Source organism: Bufo gargarizans, chromosome 1 (genome assembly GCF_014858855.1).
Source record: "Bufo gargarizans isolate SCDJY-AF-19 chromosome 1, ASM1485885v1, whole genome shotgun sequence".
Lineage (NCBI taxonomy): Eukaryota > Metazoa > Chordata > Amphibia > Anura > Bufonidae > Bufo > Bufo gargarizans.
Genome location: NC_058080.1, coordinates 285,231,796 through 285,251,260, shown reverse-complemented (window position 1 = coordinate 285,251,260; position 19,465 = coordinate 285,231,796). Strand labels below are relative to the sequence as shown.

The window sequence follows — 19,465 nt, the reverse complement described above, 5'->3', positions numbered from 1 at the left end:
TAGCAAATTAGAGATAAGTAGATTCACACAGCTAGACAAACATTAACCCTTTGTCCTCCTGACGAAGCCTTCAGGGTGAAACGCACGTCGATGTGTTAGTGCTTGGGGCCGTGTTCCGGATTTATACCAAGTCATGTCACAGGGTATGGATGTGATGTTTACAATATATGTTTGCTCTTATGTTTATTTATTTGATTCACTTTGTATACCTTTATGAATATAATGAGTATATTATTGATCATATAAGCATCTTATAGAGACTTTCCCTGTGCCCCCCCCCCCCCTATATAAATGGCTTGGTAATATTGTCACTTTTAAAGCTATTGTTTGATTTTGGCTATAGATTGTATGATTTTGTGACATACTTGGAGATACCTATAGTATGCCCAATGAAAATTAATAAAAGATCTGTAACGGTCGCGTACACACACACACACACATGGGGGAGGAAAGTGACCACTGCGCTCGACCCTCACGCCTGGCCCTGCCTACTTGCCTCACAAGTCCTAATGACAGGGGACAACTGGACAGCAACCCTTAGTTTGGAATAAGTGCTGGGAGGACAGACCAGACATACAACAGAACGTGAACGGACCGAGCCAATACCAGGAGAGCAACGAAGTACAAATGGAGCAAGCAGAGAATAGTCAGGAGAAGCCGGGGTCATAAATACTAGGACAGTCGAGAAGTACCAAAGGAGTCAGCAGAGGATCGTCAGGAGGAAGCCGGGGTCAGAATTCCAGGAGAGCAGCTAAGTACACAAGGAGCAGGCAGAGGATCATCAGAAAATAGCAGAAGGTAAGTACGCCAGGTAAAGCAAATTCACAGCAGGAACCTAAATAACAGGCAACCTGTGGCTAGCAGGCTGCCTGTTTAAATACTGAGTAACAGGGGTCATCTGATGGGGCCAGTGTCACATGACTCGCCCTTGCTGCAAAAGGCTGAGCACCAAGTGCCCAGCTCGGTGCTCAGGCTTCATCTGGTTGCTGGGGGGACCGAGGACAGAAGCGCCCCGTGACAAGATCTCTACGTAACATTGCCCCTTGCTAGTTTTCTGTATGTTTTTTTTCCATCGTGCTACTCTCCTTCTTTCCAAATATTTATTATGTAAATTATTTTATATATATTAACAAAGGTATATATATTTTTATAAATGTTGAGACCTATTGGTTTTGTTGGATGTGTATGCAGTTTGTTTTTATAGGACTCTTGATGTTTTTGGATAGGTTTCTGAGGTTTTTGTAGGTTGTTTATTTAACCCTTTGTGACAGATAAAGACCAATTGAAAAAAATATTTTTAGCCCGAAATGAGTAAAATGCAAACATAACAAAAGTTTGCCTCTGAAGGTATACATAGCCTTTAACATCATTCTAAATTAAACAAAATTTTCTTATAAATGCTGAACTAAAAAAGTGATTATTTTTTTTTAAAGTTAATCATAATATGTTGTGCACCCTAAGCTGAAATATTAAAACACAAAAACCTTGTCAAAATGAAAAGCTGCTCTCTCTTGTCCAGTTTCAAGATAAAATGAAGAAAGGGAAGGCAAGGAAATAAAATAACAAAATAAGTATTACTTATCTATTAGATCCAGTAGCACCCCTCCAGTTCAGCCTGTTGGGCTTTGTTTACCTGGTTGCAGTGATGACATCACATCCATAATATGTGATCATCAAACAAAACAATAGATGATCTTAGGGAGACAAACTACAAAAAATGCAGTGAAGCCTCATTTAAAGGGTTTCTACCACTTCGGTGTCACATATTTAGCTGTCAGACACTAGCGATCCGCTAGTGTCTGCTCTGCCCAACCATCCTAATATAATTGCTTTTGGGGCAGCCGTTTTGCTAAAAAAAGAACTTTTATTAATATGCTAATGAGCCTCTAGGTGCTATGGGGGCGTCATTAGCACCTAGAGGCTCCGTCTACCTTCAGAAACTGCCGCCGCCCAGCGCGTCCCTCCAGCCCGCCCATCTCCTCCTGAATGCGATCCTCCTTGTGAGCGTATGTATTCTGCGCATGCGCAGTGAATGTCTGACCGCTTCCTTGCTCAGACATCTCCACTGCGCCTGCGCGATGACGCCATAGTGCTCCGAGGAACAGGCGCAGTGGAGATGTCTGAGCAGGGAAGCCGTCAGACATTCACTGCGCATGCGCCGAATACAGGCGCTCACAAGGAGGATCGCATTCAGGAGGAGATGGGCGGGCTGGAGGGACGCGCTGGGCGGCGGCAGTTTCTGAAGGTAGACGGAGCCTCTAGGTGCTAATGACGCCCCCATAGCACCTAGAGGCTCATTAGCATATTAATAAAAGTTCTTTTTTTAGCAAAACGGCTGCCCCAAAAGCAATTATATTAGGATGGTTGGGCAGAGCAGACACTAGCGGATCGCTAGTGTCTGACAGCTAAATATGTGACACCGAAGTGGTAGAAACCCTTTAAGAGTCTCAACACAGCAATCCAAAGTGCAAAGCTCCCTGGGAAACAGTAATATGGAAAAAACTGCGGAGCCCCAGTTATGGGTCTTCAACACAGGGAAAGCCAGATATCCTTCAAAGGAAGGAAAACCGAGCAAAGGGGTAATATGCGATCAAGGCAGACAATCACAAAGCCTGTCTTGGAGAATGGAAGTTATGCTGCTGGATCTAAGTGTAAGTACTGTACATCACTGCAATGGAGCTTCTGATGAAATGAGGCACTGAACTGGTCCCACTTCTTCCCTTCACATGGTCATAGAGTTAAAGGGCATCTGTCAGTAGGGAATATGAAACTGGCTGACCTGTTACATGTGCGCTTGGCCTCTGAAGGCATCTGTGTTGGTCCCATGTTTATATGTGCCTGCATTGCTGAGAAAAACAGGGATGTTGCCATTAGTCCTAGAGGCTCTGTTCTCTCTGCCACTGCCTCTTCACTTTGACAGGGCCAGACAGTCATCACAACTAGCCTGTTAAGGTGGAGAGGATGCAGCAGTTGCAGAGAGAGCGGAGCCTCTAAGTGTAACAGCAACATCCCTGTTGCACCTAGAGGCTCATTTTCATATATTAAAACATCATATTTCTTAGCAGCGTGGGCACATATGAACATGGGACCAACACTGATGTCTTCAGCTGCCAAGCACACTCGCAACACGTCAGCCAGTTTCATAGGTACAAATCTGCTGAGAGATGCCCTTTAAGGGAGTGCAATAACTTATCCCCTATGCCACCCTATGGGACTGCCAAACAGAGCCAGGTGCTGTACTCGGCTGTCTCCAGTAATCCCATAGTGAGAGATTTATCTAAACTGGTGTAAAAGAAAACTGACTTAGTTGCCCAACTAATCAGATGCCACCTTTCATTTTTCACAGTTCCTGATAGGACCACCTTCTGAAGTCCAGAACAAGCCAAAATGTACATGAATAAAATACAGGTTATACTGAATCTTTTCAAACAAAACTATATATCAAATTGTTCAGATGCTACTGAATCCTAGTTTTATGACAATTTTTGTCCATATTGGAAATGAACCAAATTCTAACTTTCAGATATATATATTTTTTTATTCATCACAATTATTAATCTATCTGCTATTATAGTAGTTTAATATGGATAAGTTACATGTTGTAATGCATTGATTTATTTCTACATGTATGTATTTCATACATTTGCACATGTCTGAAGAAAAAAAAAATCTTCAGATAGCAATTATGCCCCCTCTTTGGCATAAAGCTTTAAAAGATGCATATTGATGTTTCCCTTTGTTGCAGGGCACATTTTTTTCTTTTTAGAATCATACAGTGCTGTTTTTTAGTAGAAGAAAAATAGAAATCTTTACGTTATGTTGCTGCTCTCTATAAGATTCATTTTTGGTTAAAACTAAAATACTTCTGGCCTGGCACTTTAAATACTGCACCATGCACCAATTAAGCCTATTTCTATAAGTACTTCTATATGACAGAACATAACTTGTTCTATCATTCAAGTACTGTATAGTGTGAGACAATGTGAGACACAGGTCTAGTCACTCAATGAGGTGCATCATAACCTCCCTTGCATTTAACAAAGGCTTTCCAAAGCTGGATTTCCCACCCATGACTTCTACGATAAAACATGATTTGGGAGCACAAGATATCATCATTGTCACACTTACTCTTTGTTCTGAAAACCATAAACTGTCCATTTCAGTTCTCATCTGTTCTGTACACATCCAGAGAGCACAGCACGTTGTTGTGGGCTCACAATAGAGCAAACTATCTGCTGAAGAAGGTCAGATGATGCCCAGGCATCACAAAATCATCACTAATGCCAATTTATCTATAGTAGGAGTAACGGAATGGCCGGCCATTATCTAGGATGATGGTTCTTCTGAGAGGTCTTCGTTTGAGATTTTTTTTTTTCATGCCTTGGTTCTGACTACAACTAGAATCCCAAGCAGGTCTTTCGCTGCCTCCAAAACAGCATGTGCTGTGAATTCATGAGCAGTAACAGACGTTTGGAAATCCCAGGCTGAACTCCTCACCCTTCGAGGATTGAAAATGATGTAACATCTCTGGCATGGTTCATTCATTGCACTGTGTCTGGGTAGTACTTGCTCACTCATTCGTACTCACACTCATTCGGACATCTTTGCATAATTTCTATTTTGATTGTACCAGCGTCTGCTATTGTTCCTTGATGGGTTATAATATAACAAATTAATGTATGAACACATGCCTTTATAGCTAGGTTTCCTTTATTTGAGGTCCAACCCTGCCCTTATTTGGTCCCATATAACATAATACTCTTTATATAATAGGTCATATCTCCACTATTTACGATTGGCTTGCCAATTAAATCTGAAATGAAGAATTACACTTTTGGGGAATCCGGTATTTCCAAAATAAACGTAAGGCCTTCCATTGTGTGAATTGCCCTTTGTGGGTTTTGTGCTACTTTGACCAGATGGCTTACTATATATACTGCACTGTGGTAAGCATTCCACAGTTAGTAGTTCACTACAGCACTGAGAACCAACTAAACAAAGGAGAAACTTTATATATTTCATAATTAAGATGAACTACAAAGATTACAAAAAAAAATTATATAAAAAAATGTAACAGAATATTCCCATTTTCACTAAGATATATAATCATGTTTTGACTGGTAGGGATCTGACTATTGGGACCCCACAATCCTGTTATGTCCAGGGTACTCTCCCCTAGTACCTGGGCATGCCCTAATAAGACAGTTAATATGGGCAGTCTATACCAGACTACCCCTTTATTTAGTTGAGATTTTTCATTATTTAATTTTCTATGAATAGTAATACTTGGGTTTCAGTGTAAACATGTTCAGCCTATGTATCCTGCAGAGAAACTATGCATTTTTCAGCTATAGCTTTTTGTCCTGTGTGTCACACATGCTTTGCACATTGCAATGAAGTAAAGAAAACTACTAATTGCTAATTATATAATTATAATGATTATAGTGCTCTATTTCCAAGAATCAATAATGGTTGTTTTAAAGTGCACAAACCAAGCACTCCTCAAGAAAAATCACTTATTTTACTTTGTCGGATGCTACGCCCTAAGAAACCATGTTTTTTGAAGTCCTATGCACTGAAATGAAGCAGAGTTGCAATACCTCTGCTCTGGTTTTGATATCCCCTTGACACCTTTCCCCCCCAAAAAATATAGGCCAAGTTTAAACAGGTTAAAAAGAGAGTGTTGTTTGGGGGTGTGGCTTAACGGGGTGTTATTTGATCATATTTTAGGTATTGCACCTTTTTTAAACAAAAAAAATAATCTAACTGCGTATTGAAGTTTGATTTAGCCTCTATTTTTTAAGTGTTTCTGCCCAGTTTCAAACTCATCACTATCTACATTAAAGGCAAAAATCTTAACCGCTGAGCTATACAGTTCAGTGTTAATAAGTAACAGATATATTCTGGCCACAAACCTCAGTACTAGTTTCCCATATATTATAAACAGAAGTATAATTTTTTTTTTTTTTTTTTTTAGTAATTGCAAATGTATTTTGTGCCATAAAATTATTTTGCAATTGCAAATATAAACTGATATTTCTGCTATAAAAAAAATAAAATAAAAAAATACTGGTGCCGGCAATCTAAACAAAATACTGGCCTTGACGGTGGAATACCAGCCAGGTGGCAATCCTACCTGCGCTGCCGGAGGATGTGACTAGTAATGTATGACGAGGAGCATCCTCCTGCACTCCTTGCACCTAAACAGAAATCTACAACAGCTCAGAGCTGCCATAGAGTTCTGGCATCATTTACACCAAAAAACTGGCGTAAATGAAGATTAATTTGTTGGGGTAGGTGGCCATGTCCCCTTCCTAACCTTAACACGCTGCCTTTAGGAAAAGTGGCAAGGGCAGTGTAAAATGTGGGAATTTTTTTTAAAGTTGCAGTTAAAAACTCACAAATGCATAGTTGGATAGTGTTATGGCAGAGCAAAGGTGCATCAAACTTAGGTATCCCACCCAAGGTGCATTGGAAACATTGCATGAGAATAAAAAAAAGCAAGATCCGAAGACTGTATTTCACAAGAAAAGTATGGCTATGCTTCTGGAGACCTACCCTACATGGCTTTGAAACTGATTTTTGGAAGTGTTAGACCCCTTTTAAGGAAAAAACTTAACAACAATGGCAGTGAATGGCCTACAATATGCCTACCATGGACGTTTATAAGTGAAATTATTTACTTTGCCGTCCGCCAATATATATTTAAAAAACAACTGATTTAATAAACAAAAGTTCCAATTTTTTAAATAATATTAGTGCAATGAAATATAAAATGACATACACTATCTTGATCACATTGTCTCACCTTGAATGGTAAGCCTGGTGCCATGGAGATCCTATCGTCCCCTGGGATATTTGCATCATGCTGGGATTCGGTTGGTTCTCCAGTAACTTGGATGAGTGCCAGGAATGGGGACGAGGAATAGATACGCTTTGCCTATGGGAACATTAAAAAATAAATGAAGCAAATTAAAATACTGCTCAATTCTAATTTGGTAAATGTATGCGTCTTCATTTGATAATTCCTGTAAAATAATGCCACAAAAACATGTGTTAACCATACTGACAAAACGTGCCAGCAAGAAATTAAAACTAGGAACCTGGCTGGTTGCTACAGACATTGTCACTTTTTGTTTTGCACTCATGGTACTTAAAGAGAACTACTTGCCTAATGTAATATCTTCATGCATTCCCCATATAACAGCAATTCTGGAACATCTACTATTATGACTCTATGTTCTGCCATTTCTTTATTATTCCTGCTAGAAGTTATGAATGAATCACTAGCAGTTTGCAGTGAAAGTCCTAGTGGGTGTTTCCAGCTGGGGGTATTCCCCTGCACAGTCTGACACCATCCAATCATTGCTGTTAGTCTCAGAATGGCTCTTGGAAGGCGGGGAGGAAAGAAATTAAAGCACAAAAATGAAAATTGCCTGGTCCTTAAGGGATAAAAAAACAACATATGTCTGACCCCTTGCCGCACTGTGCTGTAATAATGCAAATTAGGGAGTTGGTGCATCCAGCACCCCAACCTATTATTGCACCTCAAGGATAGTGTGGGCACAGTTTCTGTGCCCTCAGTAGTGGGCATTGCATGTAATTTATCAGAATCACCAGCTGAAGTTAAGATCTGGTTCTTGCTTATACTCTCTTGCTCTACCTGGCTTTTAAAAAAAAACACTTTACAGGGTTTAAAAATAAGTGGTGATGCACATATTATGACCCCAGCAATATCCACTGCTCATATAACACAACCAGAATTTATACCCATAAAACATCAACTTTACAGCAGTGTTCTGAAAATACTCTGAAACACATTTAAAGAAACACTCTGGGCAAACCTTTAACACTAATGCCTAATGCAGGGGTGGAGGAGGTTCATGCATGATGCAGAGATTCTCTTTAGTATCTGTTTCTTACGTCACCACTTTCAGGCCTTACTAAACATAATGTAGTGTATTTTACTAAAAGCTTTCTTTTGTGAATAGAGTTGAGTGAATACAATCCAAAGAAGTGGAATTCGATTTGCCGCAAAGCCAAATTTCCTCATGCTTTGTGGTAGAGAATCGATTTAACCTGAAATAGTGCAAAAAAAATAAAATAAAATAAAATCATACTTACCTCCTCCATTTGCTTGCGACGGGCCGGCTGCCACCATCTTGATTGACGATCTTAGCGCAAATCCCGTGCGTGGTGATGTATGACTTCACCACGTTGGCCGGTATGACAATGTCATCTTGGGCCGATCAGGATTCCACGCCAGATCTTCAAGCCAGATGGCAGTGGCCGGCCCGTCGTGAGCAAATGGAGGCGGTAAGTGTGAGTTAATTTATTTTCCTGGTAATTTTACACTATTTTTACTCTCATCATGTATAAACGTAGCATCTGAGGGGTAAAATGATGGGGAGCGGCACAATCGCAGCTCCCTGTCATTGCACTCGCTACTTACAAAAAAATGCACTTCATAATGAAGTAATTCGTCACAAAGATTTTTTATTTTTTTTATTCGGCGAAGCAGCAAAATTGAATTTTCCAAAACTTCGCCATCTCTAGTTGTGAAGAATGTGTACTGGACACTGTACTGTATTATCATCACAGGCAGGATTACAATGACAGATATCACCTCTGTGTATAGATAACACAGGATCCGCTATTCACAATAGGTGATATCTCTGCCCATGTGCCTGCTCTAAAAGAGAAGGAAGTCTTGATATATTATAGGACTGATGTGAAAATTGCATGATTTTAGAATATTTTTTTAATACATACAGGAGCATGGAAAATTAAAAAAGGACCAAAAATTCAAAAATAAACATGTTTGACAAAAATTTGAATTAAACTCTAGCTCAACCTTTAGGGCTGCTTTCACATATTTTTTCTGCATTTACTGCACTTTAGCATTTTCTTTTTTGCATTTTTGCACTGGGTTTTTGGTTAAAAACACCAGCTCCAGATGTTAGCTGAGGTCTACGGGAAATATGAAACAAACTACACACAAGCGTTTTTTTTGTTTTGTTTTTTGCTACTGGTGTTTTTGTTCATTAGTTGGCGTTTTTTGGTCTTTGACTTCTTTTAAAAAAAGCGCAACATGCTTTTGGTGTTTTTTTTAAAGGCATTTTAACATCACCTTCTCCACAGGGGAAAATGCCTTGAAGAAAACGCTAGTGGTAAGAGACACTGGGGCAGATTTAGCAAAACTGGTGCAAAGGAAAACTGGCTTAGTTGCCCATCACAACCAATCAGATCGAGTCTATCATTTTCCAAAGGAGCTCAGAAAAATGAAAGGTGGAATGTGATTGGTTACTGTGGGTAACTAAGCCAATTTTCTTCTCCACTGTGTGCAAAAATGCCAGAGAAAAATGCCACATAAACCGCAGGTGGCTAAAAAAATGCAAGTGCTTATTCTTGTGGTTTGTTTTTCTTACTAGTTAAAATGACAGAGACAAATTCATGTGTTTAAGGACCCTAAACCTTTTGGTTGTTACTAATCTCTCCTTTCCAGGGCCCACAACTCCAGGTTATTTTAGCTGCACACTAGAGGTTAATACAACTTGGGTTGCGGTATTGAAATAGAAGCAGATTAGCCAAAACGCAAGTGGTGTATACATTGAGAACGCACAAAGACATTCCTTCCAATGTGAAGGAATTTTTGGGCAGCAGTGCCATGGTTCGTTCTAATAGCCGTACCCTGCTCACATCTAAGCTTATGCATGTAAAGCGCTGAAAAGAAGAGTTAAGATCTCCCAGAACAGTGGGGAAAATCAGCACTTGGTAAGAGGGTCTTTGTATGCTTTACTGATGGCAGGATAAGCATCCCAAAGCCATGTATTAATAAGTCCCGCTCAACTGGTGTCTATGTTTGCAGAAATGCTTTTCTGTGACTAGTTTGTAAAACTTAAAGCACACATTTAAATAGTGTTCATCTGTGCTACTGACCAGGCATTGTTCCTGAAGAACTCGCTTCCATGTACAGAAGCATGCCCACTCCTTCACAGAACATATCCTATGGCAGACTATCTTTGCCAATATCTTCCCCTACCACATAGCCTAAAATTCCTTGTGACCTCATTGAGGAAAAAAAAGTTTAGCTAAACGGCATCTTAAGAACCACATATACATTAGGCTTGTGTGCCATTTTCAGCAAGACTGGCCGACTGTCCACTATGCATCGGGAGGACCTGACTCATCATATGTCGGGGGGGGGGGGGGGGGAAGGTTCAGAATCTTTGAATTTTTATGTCCAGTGAGGTAAGCCACCCCCTGAGGTGTCTGTAATCGGCGTTACCCTCTATCACCACTGGAAAAATGTGCATGCTCAGCCGAGCCTTGTGTGTATGTGTATGGGGGAGTTAGACCGATAACATATGGTGAATCGACAACTAGTGAAGGTGTATGGACATCTTTATGAACACCTTTATTTCCAGGTTTTCCAGGAAATAATCAACAATTAACTGAAGGCTTCTAGCCTGCTGAAAGAATCACACTTACATGCTCCCTGCTGCTACGGTTCTGTACGTTGGCTTCCGTGACTCCATGTCATTCCTCAGCTTGGCTTCTTCCAGCCGGGTATGGTCATGGTCTCATGTTATGCTGCAACCAATGACAGGATTCAGCGATGATGTGTCCACTGGGGATACATCACTGCTGAAGCCAGTTATTGTTTGCAGCAGTGCACAAGACCAAGTTCATAACCAGACTGAAGAAAAAAGTCAAGGACCAGAAGCCAGCATGCAGCACCACTCATTTATGCTGAATGAGTGAAGAAGGGGTTATGTCCGGGTTCAGCTCTGAACCTGGACAACCCCTTTAAGGTATGAATATGTCACCTTGATTAGACCAAGCCTGTTTTGTTAAAAGGGTTGTCCAAGATAATTAAACATCCTAGAAAAGCTCTGCAATACAATAGTTTGAAGCCAAAAGCCATAGATACAGCCATAGTGTACAACCAGTCAACTCAACGCATGTTTAAAGGGGCTGTTTAACCAGAGTTACCCTGGGCATATGCCCTGTTGGCAAATATGGATCTCATACAGGGCATCCCCAATGGAACACTTTAGCTTGGTTTCAGGAGGAAAGAAGCCATATTTTTCTAATCTCATGCAACCTCTTAAAGTACAAGGTAGCTGGTGAAGAGTCTCTTGATCTGTAGACATGATTCAGTAGCAGATCATCAGATTGGGATCAGTAATTATGCTCCACTGTTCATTGACTCTCCTGAATGAACATTCACCCTCACCTGTTTTGGAGCCTCAGTTTAAGTCCATCTCCTGGGCATACTCCAAAGCTGATGGATGGTTTTTCTATTGTGGTTTCCAAGCAAGTGTCAGAGCATTCAGCTTTTTCAATGAATACAACTCTAAAATAAACAAAGGGATTATCATTGAGACCAGGCAATTTTTATTTATAAATGTAATCAGTCATTCATTCCATTGATTTTCATATAAACATAATTTATTACCTATGACAAGAATGAGGATCCCCGAGCCCCCTGTGTGAATGGAGCAGTAGTATGCATGTGTCACCACCATTGCATTTAGAACCATGAGATTTCTGAGGACAGTGCTCGACTATCTAATGCTGTCCCATAGAAGTGAATAGAGCGGAGGTCACGCATGAGCACAATCTCTCCGAAAATTAACAAATAAAATCAATGAAATGTGTTCTATTGTCATAAGAAAGACACATGTATTTTTTTATTTTGGAAGATGTTACTCAAAAGTGAGATACTGGAAATACTGATTTTATGTCTTGACCTCAATAAAATCTCAGCTGGACCACTTATTAAAGCATGCAGGCTTCCCAAATACGGTAGCTAAGTAGTCACCCTTCTGCTTGCCATAGTAGGGCTAGAAGTATATTACAAAGCAAGCTATGGGTTAAACTTGAATATTTGAAATAATTTGCATTCCATACATGTTAGCGATAAGTCATTTCAATCTCATGCAGGTGTCTAAAAGACAAACTCACTTTTAATGTGTAGAAGAACAACATTTTTCAGTTTAAAATTAGAATGCAATTGATTACAGTTTGTATTTTTTAGCTTATTACTTAAATTGAAAAGTAAAGGTGTGCTCACGCCACTCCTGTGGCGCATACCTGCTGTCTACGCAGGGAAAATTTATTGACGTATATCCCAAAATAATAGCCTGGACATATTGAAACTACTATACTGCACTATATAAGATTTTTGTGAATTCACTTCAGGGGCGGACTGGGAACTTAAAGTGGCCCTGGAAAACCTAAAAGAGGCCCCATGCTGTAGATAGGTCCAAATTGACAAAAGGCAGGGCAACAGAAGTAGATGGAACCAGCAATACTGAAGTGTGGCATAAAATACCGCCCCTAGCAGAACCAAGTACCAGAGTGCAGCACAAAATACTGCCACCCGTGCTGCAGTATTCAACTTTTTCACCGTCCTGAGGATGGCGATACAGCTGAATCCAGGAGGGCACCTGCGGCCACCGGCCAGGTGCATAAGTACCTGATGCTCCTAGTATAACTTAGTACTGAGATCATTATGTATCCAGCTGATAGCCATGATGAGGGCTTGGGTGGCCCCCTGGGCATCGGCCCACCAGGAGATTTCCCTGTAGGGTCTATGGTCAATCAACCTCTGATTCACTTTATCAATGCAAACTACACAGACAATGTCAAAAGGAAATTCTGGCAGACGTTATATAAAAACGTATGGAGATGTTCAAGTTTTGTCTGAACAGAGCCTAAAATGCACATACACAGTGGTGCTTGAAAGTTTGTGAACCCTTCAGAATTGTATATATTTTCACATAAATTTAACCAAAAACGATATCAGAGTCTGAAATCTTAGGCTGCTTATTTACTTATTGAGAAAAATGATCCAGTATCACATGTCTGTAAGTGGCAAAAGTATTTGAACCTTTGCTTTTAGTATCTGGTCTGACCCATTTTGCAGCAATAACTGCAACTAAACATTCCAAGTAATTGTTGATTACTCCTGCATATTGGCTTGGAGGAACTTTAGCCCATTCCTCCATACAAAACAGATTCAACACTGTTATGTTGGGTGGTTACCTCTCATGAACTGCTTACTTCCACATTTCTGTTGAATTAAGGTCAGGACTTGACCAATCGTAAACTTTAACTTTATTTTTCTTTAAACCTAGAGTTGTAAAACAACTTTACATCAATGAATAGTACGGGTGTATATAGGAAACTTTGTAATATATCTTACTAAAGAAAAATTCTTCAATCTGCTTAAAGTAAACTGCTTTGCTCTTTCCTGCTTTTAATACTGATGTCTATGGAGAAGGCAGCGGGATTAGAGAGATGCCAAATGTAGGTTCTTAGCACTGCTACACTTAGCACTTTTGACTCTACTATATCTAGTAAGATAAGGCTCTACCACTGTTCAGATAATTCAGGTAATAAATCACTTACTAGCTGACAGCAGCTTCCTCAATCCTCATTCTCTCTCCTAGAGTTTTGTGTGTGAGGCTGGATATGGGAGTTACTAGAGATAAGAGGCTGAGTTATGGGAAAAAGGAAGAAAACATGCTGAGAAGCCCAGGATGAGACATAATTAATTAATAAGATACATTACAAAGTTTCCTATATTCATCTGTAATAGTTATTGCAAAAAAAGTGTTTATAACTGGAAGTACACTTTAACTGTTCTTTGGTAGAACGACTTGTGTTCTAAGGATTGTTGTCTTTCTGCATGTCTGTTCTCTTGAGATTTAGCTAAAAGACAGATGTCCAGACATTTTCCTCTACAATTTGCTGGTATAATTCAAAATTCATTGTTCCATCAATGATGGCAAGCTGTTGTTGCCCAGATGCAGCAAAACAAGCCCAAAGCATGATGCTACTACTACCATCATGTTTTACAGATGGGATGAGGTTTTTATGCAGTGTTTTCCTTTGGTCAAACAAAATGCTTCCTATTTAAGATAAAAACGTTCTATTCAGTTGGTCTCATCCGTCCCCTAAGCATTGTTTTAATAGCTTTCGGGCTTATCTTGTTGATCTTTATCAAACTGCACATTGGTCTTTTTGGAGAGCAGCGGCCTTTTTCCTTGCAATCCTGCCATGCACACCTTTGTTGTTCAGTGTCATCCCGATGGTGGACTAATGAACATTAACATTTTTAAATATTAGACTAAAAAATGGAATGACAATCAATGGAATGACAATCTGATGTGAATGGGTAACCTGTTTTATTTAAAGAATGGGGATCTATCAAAGTCTGATCTTCACAACATATGTTAGTAGATGTGTATGATGGCACTTACAAAAGAAGAGTTGTTGATGCATATAAGGCCGGAAAAGTTTACAAAACCCTTTCTAAAGAGTTTGGACTCCACCAATCTACAGTCAGACAGACTGTATACAAATGGAGAAAATTCAAGACCAGTATTACTCTCCCCAGGAGTGGTTCACCAACAAAGATCAAACCAAGATAGATTCATGTTCTTTTAATAAAACAGTCATCCCTTTGATTGAAAATACCTGACTCTAATTTGTCCTTCAAATGATCTGCTTATTCTACAGGTTCACATTCTTTTGCCACTCACAGACAGGTGGTTTTTATTATGGACATGCGTACAGACAATGGTTGTGGAATCACTGTGCCAAGTAACCAGTTTGAGGTTGGGCCAAAAACTAAGAGTTATTCTGACTATCTTGACTAGCCAAGACAGTCCCCTGATTCCTCAATCCGCCTCTGGAGTCATTATTATTAGCGCTACATTACAAGTCTGTATACCTGGCACAGTTGGAAGAACAACGTGCTGCTTTCAAAAGGGGTCGTGCATTCTAATATAGCAGTTGCACTGATTTGGCCAACCTCTTTATTTACATGCACTAGCAGGGAAATTATCAACCCAAATGTGCCTGAAAAGTGGTATAAAAAAATCCAATCTAAGGGTACTTTCACACTAGCGTTTAAGCTTTCCTATATGGAGTTCCGTTATAGGGGATCAATGACGGAAAAAAAAAAGCTTCAGTTTTGTCCCCATTCATTGTCAATAGGGAAACTAGACTGAACAGAACGAAGTGCTCCAAAATGCATTCCGTTCCGTTTAGTTACGCTCCCAAACCGCAGAGCAAACTACAACATGTTGTATTTTGCTTTCCGTCCTGGGATGCCACAATAGAAAACGGATTCATCCCCCTTTGACTTTCAATGGAGTTAATGACGGATCCGTCTTGGCAAGGTTAAAGATAATACAACCGGATCCGTTCATATCGGATGCAGGCGGTTGTATTATCAGTAACGGAAGCGTTTTTGCTGCCCTGCCGGATCCAGCAAAAACGCTAGTGTGAAAGTAGCCTTCTGCTGCAACTTTTTGCGTTTTTACATGGCGACTGACACTTTTGGAAAAAAGTGGGAGAGGTATGGTCTTCCATGGCCAGGCAGATTTACCATAATTTATGCATAATTTACATCAGAAACTATAGCCCAAGTCAATGCCAGCTCATTGCTTTTCTGGTGCATAGATTGCCAGAAAGATGCACCAAATTTATAAAAAATCCTACATCTCTTAATAAATGTAATAAATGAATGCATCTTTCTCCAGTGCATTTATTATTAAGACTAGCATATAAACATACAACCATAATAAATTCTCCTACTGTGATCATCGATGTGATAAACATACCTAGAAAACTACGCTTGAATAGTTTGCCCTGTGTATAATGCTGATTCACAGTATCTGCAGTTTGCAAGACTTGTTGACTGAATTAAAGTAGCACTCGGATGGACTTTTAAAAGGAAATGTTTTAATATTTTCTCCTATTTGTAAAATATATCACGAAAATAGCTGTGCAGTTAATTGCATTACTGGTGGCTTTAATGCTGACAGTTGCCTACCGTACAGACACTGACTTTCTGAATGTCTACTAGGTGGAATGGAAATCACTTTTTGTTTATATTTCTATGAGACTTAATTTCGTTGGAGTTTTCTTTACAGCCACTTTCACATTCTCAGTATTTGGTTAGTATTTTGCATAGGTATTTGGTCAGTATTTGTAAGTCAAAACCAGAAGTGGGTCCAAAACACTGAAGAGGCTCAACTATTTCTATTATACTTTTTCTTTGTAGGCTCCACTCCTGGTTTTGGCCTACAAATACTGACGGTGTGAAAATGGCATTATGCAGTAAACTATTTATATATATATATATATATTAACCCTTAGAGCGCCTTCCAATTTTCAATTTTTTGGTGTTTATGCCTTATGACATAGTCTTATGAGTGCTTGAATTTTGAAGGACAAGTTGTACATTCCAATGGCACTATTTAATCTTGCATATTATGTAGTGGGGAGCTGAAAGAAAAAAACAAAATGGGGTGGAATTGGGAAAAAATGCAACACCGCCACAGTTTTAAGGGTTTTGTCTTTATGGGGTTCCCTAGGCACCAAAATTGACCTGTTACCTTCATTCTCCAGGTCAGTATGATTCCAACCATACCCCAGTGTGTGACTTTATCTCTTTTTATTACATTTTATTTGAGAGGTGAAGTGACAAAAAGAGGAGAATTGGCCATTTTGAATTTTTTTCCCCGTTTTGTCATTCGATGTATGGGATAAACATTATTATAGTTTAATAGTACGGATGTTTTCAGACATGGCAATGTCTTTTTATTGTTTATTTTGAATTTGGGGAAAAGGGGTCAAGGATCTGTACACAATTCCTGGAAGCTGAAAACATCCCAGTTATTGCATGGCCAGCATACTCACTGGACATGTCACCCATTGAGCATGGTTGGGATGCTCTGGATCGGCGTATACGACAGCGTGTTCCAGTTCCTGCCAATATTCTGCAACTTCGCACAGCTATTGAAGAGGAGTGGACCAACATTCCACAGGCCACAATCAACAACCTGATCAACTCTATGCGACCGAGAAGTGTTGCACTGAGTGATGTAAATGGTGGCCACACCAGATACTGACCGGTTTTATGACCCCCCCCCCCTCCCCAGTAAGGCAAAACTGTGCACATTTCAGAGTGGCCTTTCATTGTGGGCAGTCCAAGGCACACCTGTGCAATATTCATGCTGTCTAATCAGCACCTTGATATGCCACACCTGTAAAGTGGGATGGATTATCTCGGCAAAGGAGAAGTGCTCACTAACACAGATTTAGACAGATTTGTGAACAATATTTGAGAGTAATGGGTCTTTTGTGTATGTAGAAAATGTTTCAGATCTTTGAGTTCAGCTCATGCAAAATGGGAGCATAACCAAAAGTGTTGCGTTTATATATTTTTGGTCAGTGTATATTATATTTTTTATATTTCCAAATTTATTAAAAATGTTGTTACTTTTTGTAAGTCACTCTAGATGTCTATAACTAGCAATCATTAGATTGTGTTCTGTGATAGGCATTTATCTATCACAGAACACACCATTCACATTTAGTGCTGCCACCTGCTGGCCTGAATTTGAATATTCCAGTGATGGGTATTGGAGCCTACTTGAGGTTCCACGCTATCACTGGAGTACTACAGCTTCCCCAATCTCATCCAGGGAATGCATTCAGATGCCATGGTCACCGTTGAGCCTTATGGCTGATTGAATACGTTCGCACTGGGCCCATATCTATCTCTAGAATGAGGGGAAAGAAGTGCGCATTTGTTCCAACAATCTCAACTTTTCATGTCTCTAAAACATATCAAATGTTGTGTGAAAAGTTAGTGACACTTTAAAATAATTTTTGATAAACTTCAATTAATCTGCTTTGTTTTCAGCTTTTGTTATATTGATGACCTATCCATAGAATAGGTCATCAATATCAGATCGGCAGGGGTGCCAGCGGTACTACTCATGTGAATCGGAAGGAGCTGTCCCATTGAAGTGAATGTGGATGGTGAAGTTGTAATACACTGCTCACTGCTGCAATGTCAACAGCGAGCAGGTAAACAGTGGATAGAACACAGCACTTGTACGAGAAATGTGTTATCTTCACTAGTGTTGAGCGCGAATATTCGAATCACAAATTTTTATCGCAAATATATCACCTTGGCGATTTTAGCAATCAAGTAAATAATGACTGGAGATCACGAATTCTCGAAATTGCGAATTTATGGCGAATATTCACCCAAAAATTCACGAAATATCGCAACAAAAGACATTCACGAATATTGCCTATGCTGCTCATCACTAATCTTCACACAGCTGATTGGCGGCGGTGCTGGCAGTCAAGCACCACTGATCTGATATTGATGACTTATCCTAAAGATAGGTCATCAATATAACAAAACCAGGCAACTCCTTTAATGCATTTGTGCCTTAAATATTTCAGAAAGTTAAAATAAAGCAAGAGATTATTGTGGCAGCACTGCGATCCGCAGGTTATCTGGACTAAAGACAGCTTACTGAAATGTAGTTGGCTTCTTCAGAGTTGAGAAACCAGTTTTACTGCTCCTTGGCAGCACAAGGGTCATTTTCTCCACAGCTATAAATCATAAAATAAGTTTATCCAACATGTTCTGAGCATGCTGATATGTTTAACACAGACCCGTCAAACAAAGTATTTTATTTCTAACAAAAGAAGATCTTCTGGGTACTATCTAGTAGACATAATATAAATCTCGCCTGTCTGTGTCTTCTTAGTCACTATTTTAATGTCAGATGAGAAACAGACTGCAGGTTGGTCGAAATATAGACGGAAGGAGCAGATAACGTTAAAGGGGTTGTGTCATTTCAAGCATTGGTGGCATATCGCTATGATATGTCACCAATGTCTTATGGGGCGGGTCCCACCTATGGGACCCGCACCTCTCTCTAGAATGGAGCCCGCAAAGTGAAGTGCTCGGCTATATTTGGAAGTCCCATAGAAATGGATGGGAAGCCACTTCAATGGGGCTTCGTTGTAAAGATAGGTGTGGATCCCAGAAGTGGTACCCACAACAAGACATTGGTGAAATATCCTAGTGATATGCAACCAATGCTTGAGATGACACAACTGCTTTATTCAAAAGACACACATTTATGCTAGATTGTACTATATACAGTATATACATGGTCAAGGCACATTATTATGACCACCAGCTAATATCCAGACTAACCGCCATGTGCAGCATGGACAGCAGATGATGTATCCTCCAGAGGTGCTTCAGCCTCTTCATAGTATACAAAGCATAGTGCTGTACATTGCATAGCAGCTGAGATTGGTATTGCAGTGCAATCTCTTTCATTTGAATGAGACTGAGTAACTGATGTATGTAATGTCCACAGGCTGTGGAAGAGGCCAAATCCCGCTCTCAAGCATTGTGGCTCCTTCTAACAAGAGTCAATTTCAAGGATAGGTCAGCAATATGCAAGTTCCAGAAAATGCATTTAATAATCATCTCAAGAATATGCTTACATATAGCAGAAACAAGGCCACGAACGGAAAATATTGTCATGATACGATGCATAGTTTATTAAAAAGGCAACTTTATTGTAACTGTCTTTTAAAGAAATTGTACTACTCTCTTTTC

The 19,465-nt window shown here is 39.8% G+C and overlaps 1 protein-coding gene across 5 annotated transcripts in view; it reads right to left on the bottom strand.

Moving 5' to 3' along the window:
* SHROOM3 (shroom family member 3) overlaps window positions 1-19,465 on the bottom strand; it is a 433,756-nt gene that overhangs the window by 47,707 nt on the left and 366,584 nt on the right. For 4 of the 5 annotated variants that reach the window (XM_044304349.1, XM_044304356.1, XM_044304381.1 and 1 more), the window contains 2 exons: window positions 11,240-11,359; window positions 6,809-6,940 (listed from right to left, as the gene is read on the bottom strand). In XM_044304349.1, coding sequence (XP_044160284.1) covers window positions 6,809-6,940; window positions 11,240-11,359 — 252 coding nt within the window. Of the gene's footprint in view, window positions 1-4,128; window positions 4,289-6,808; window positions 6,941-11,239; window positions 11,360-19,465 lie in introns of those variants that run through there. The other variant, XM_044304373.1, reaches the window with a different exon arrangement.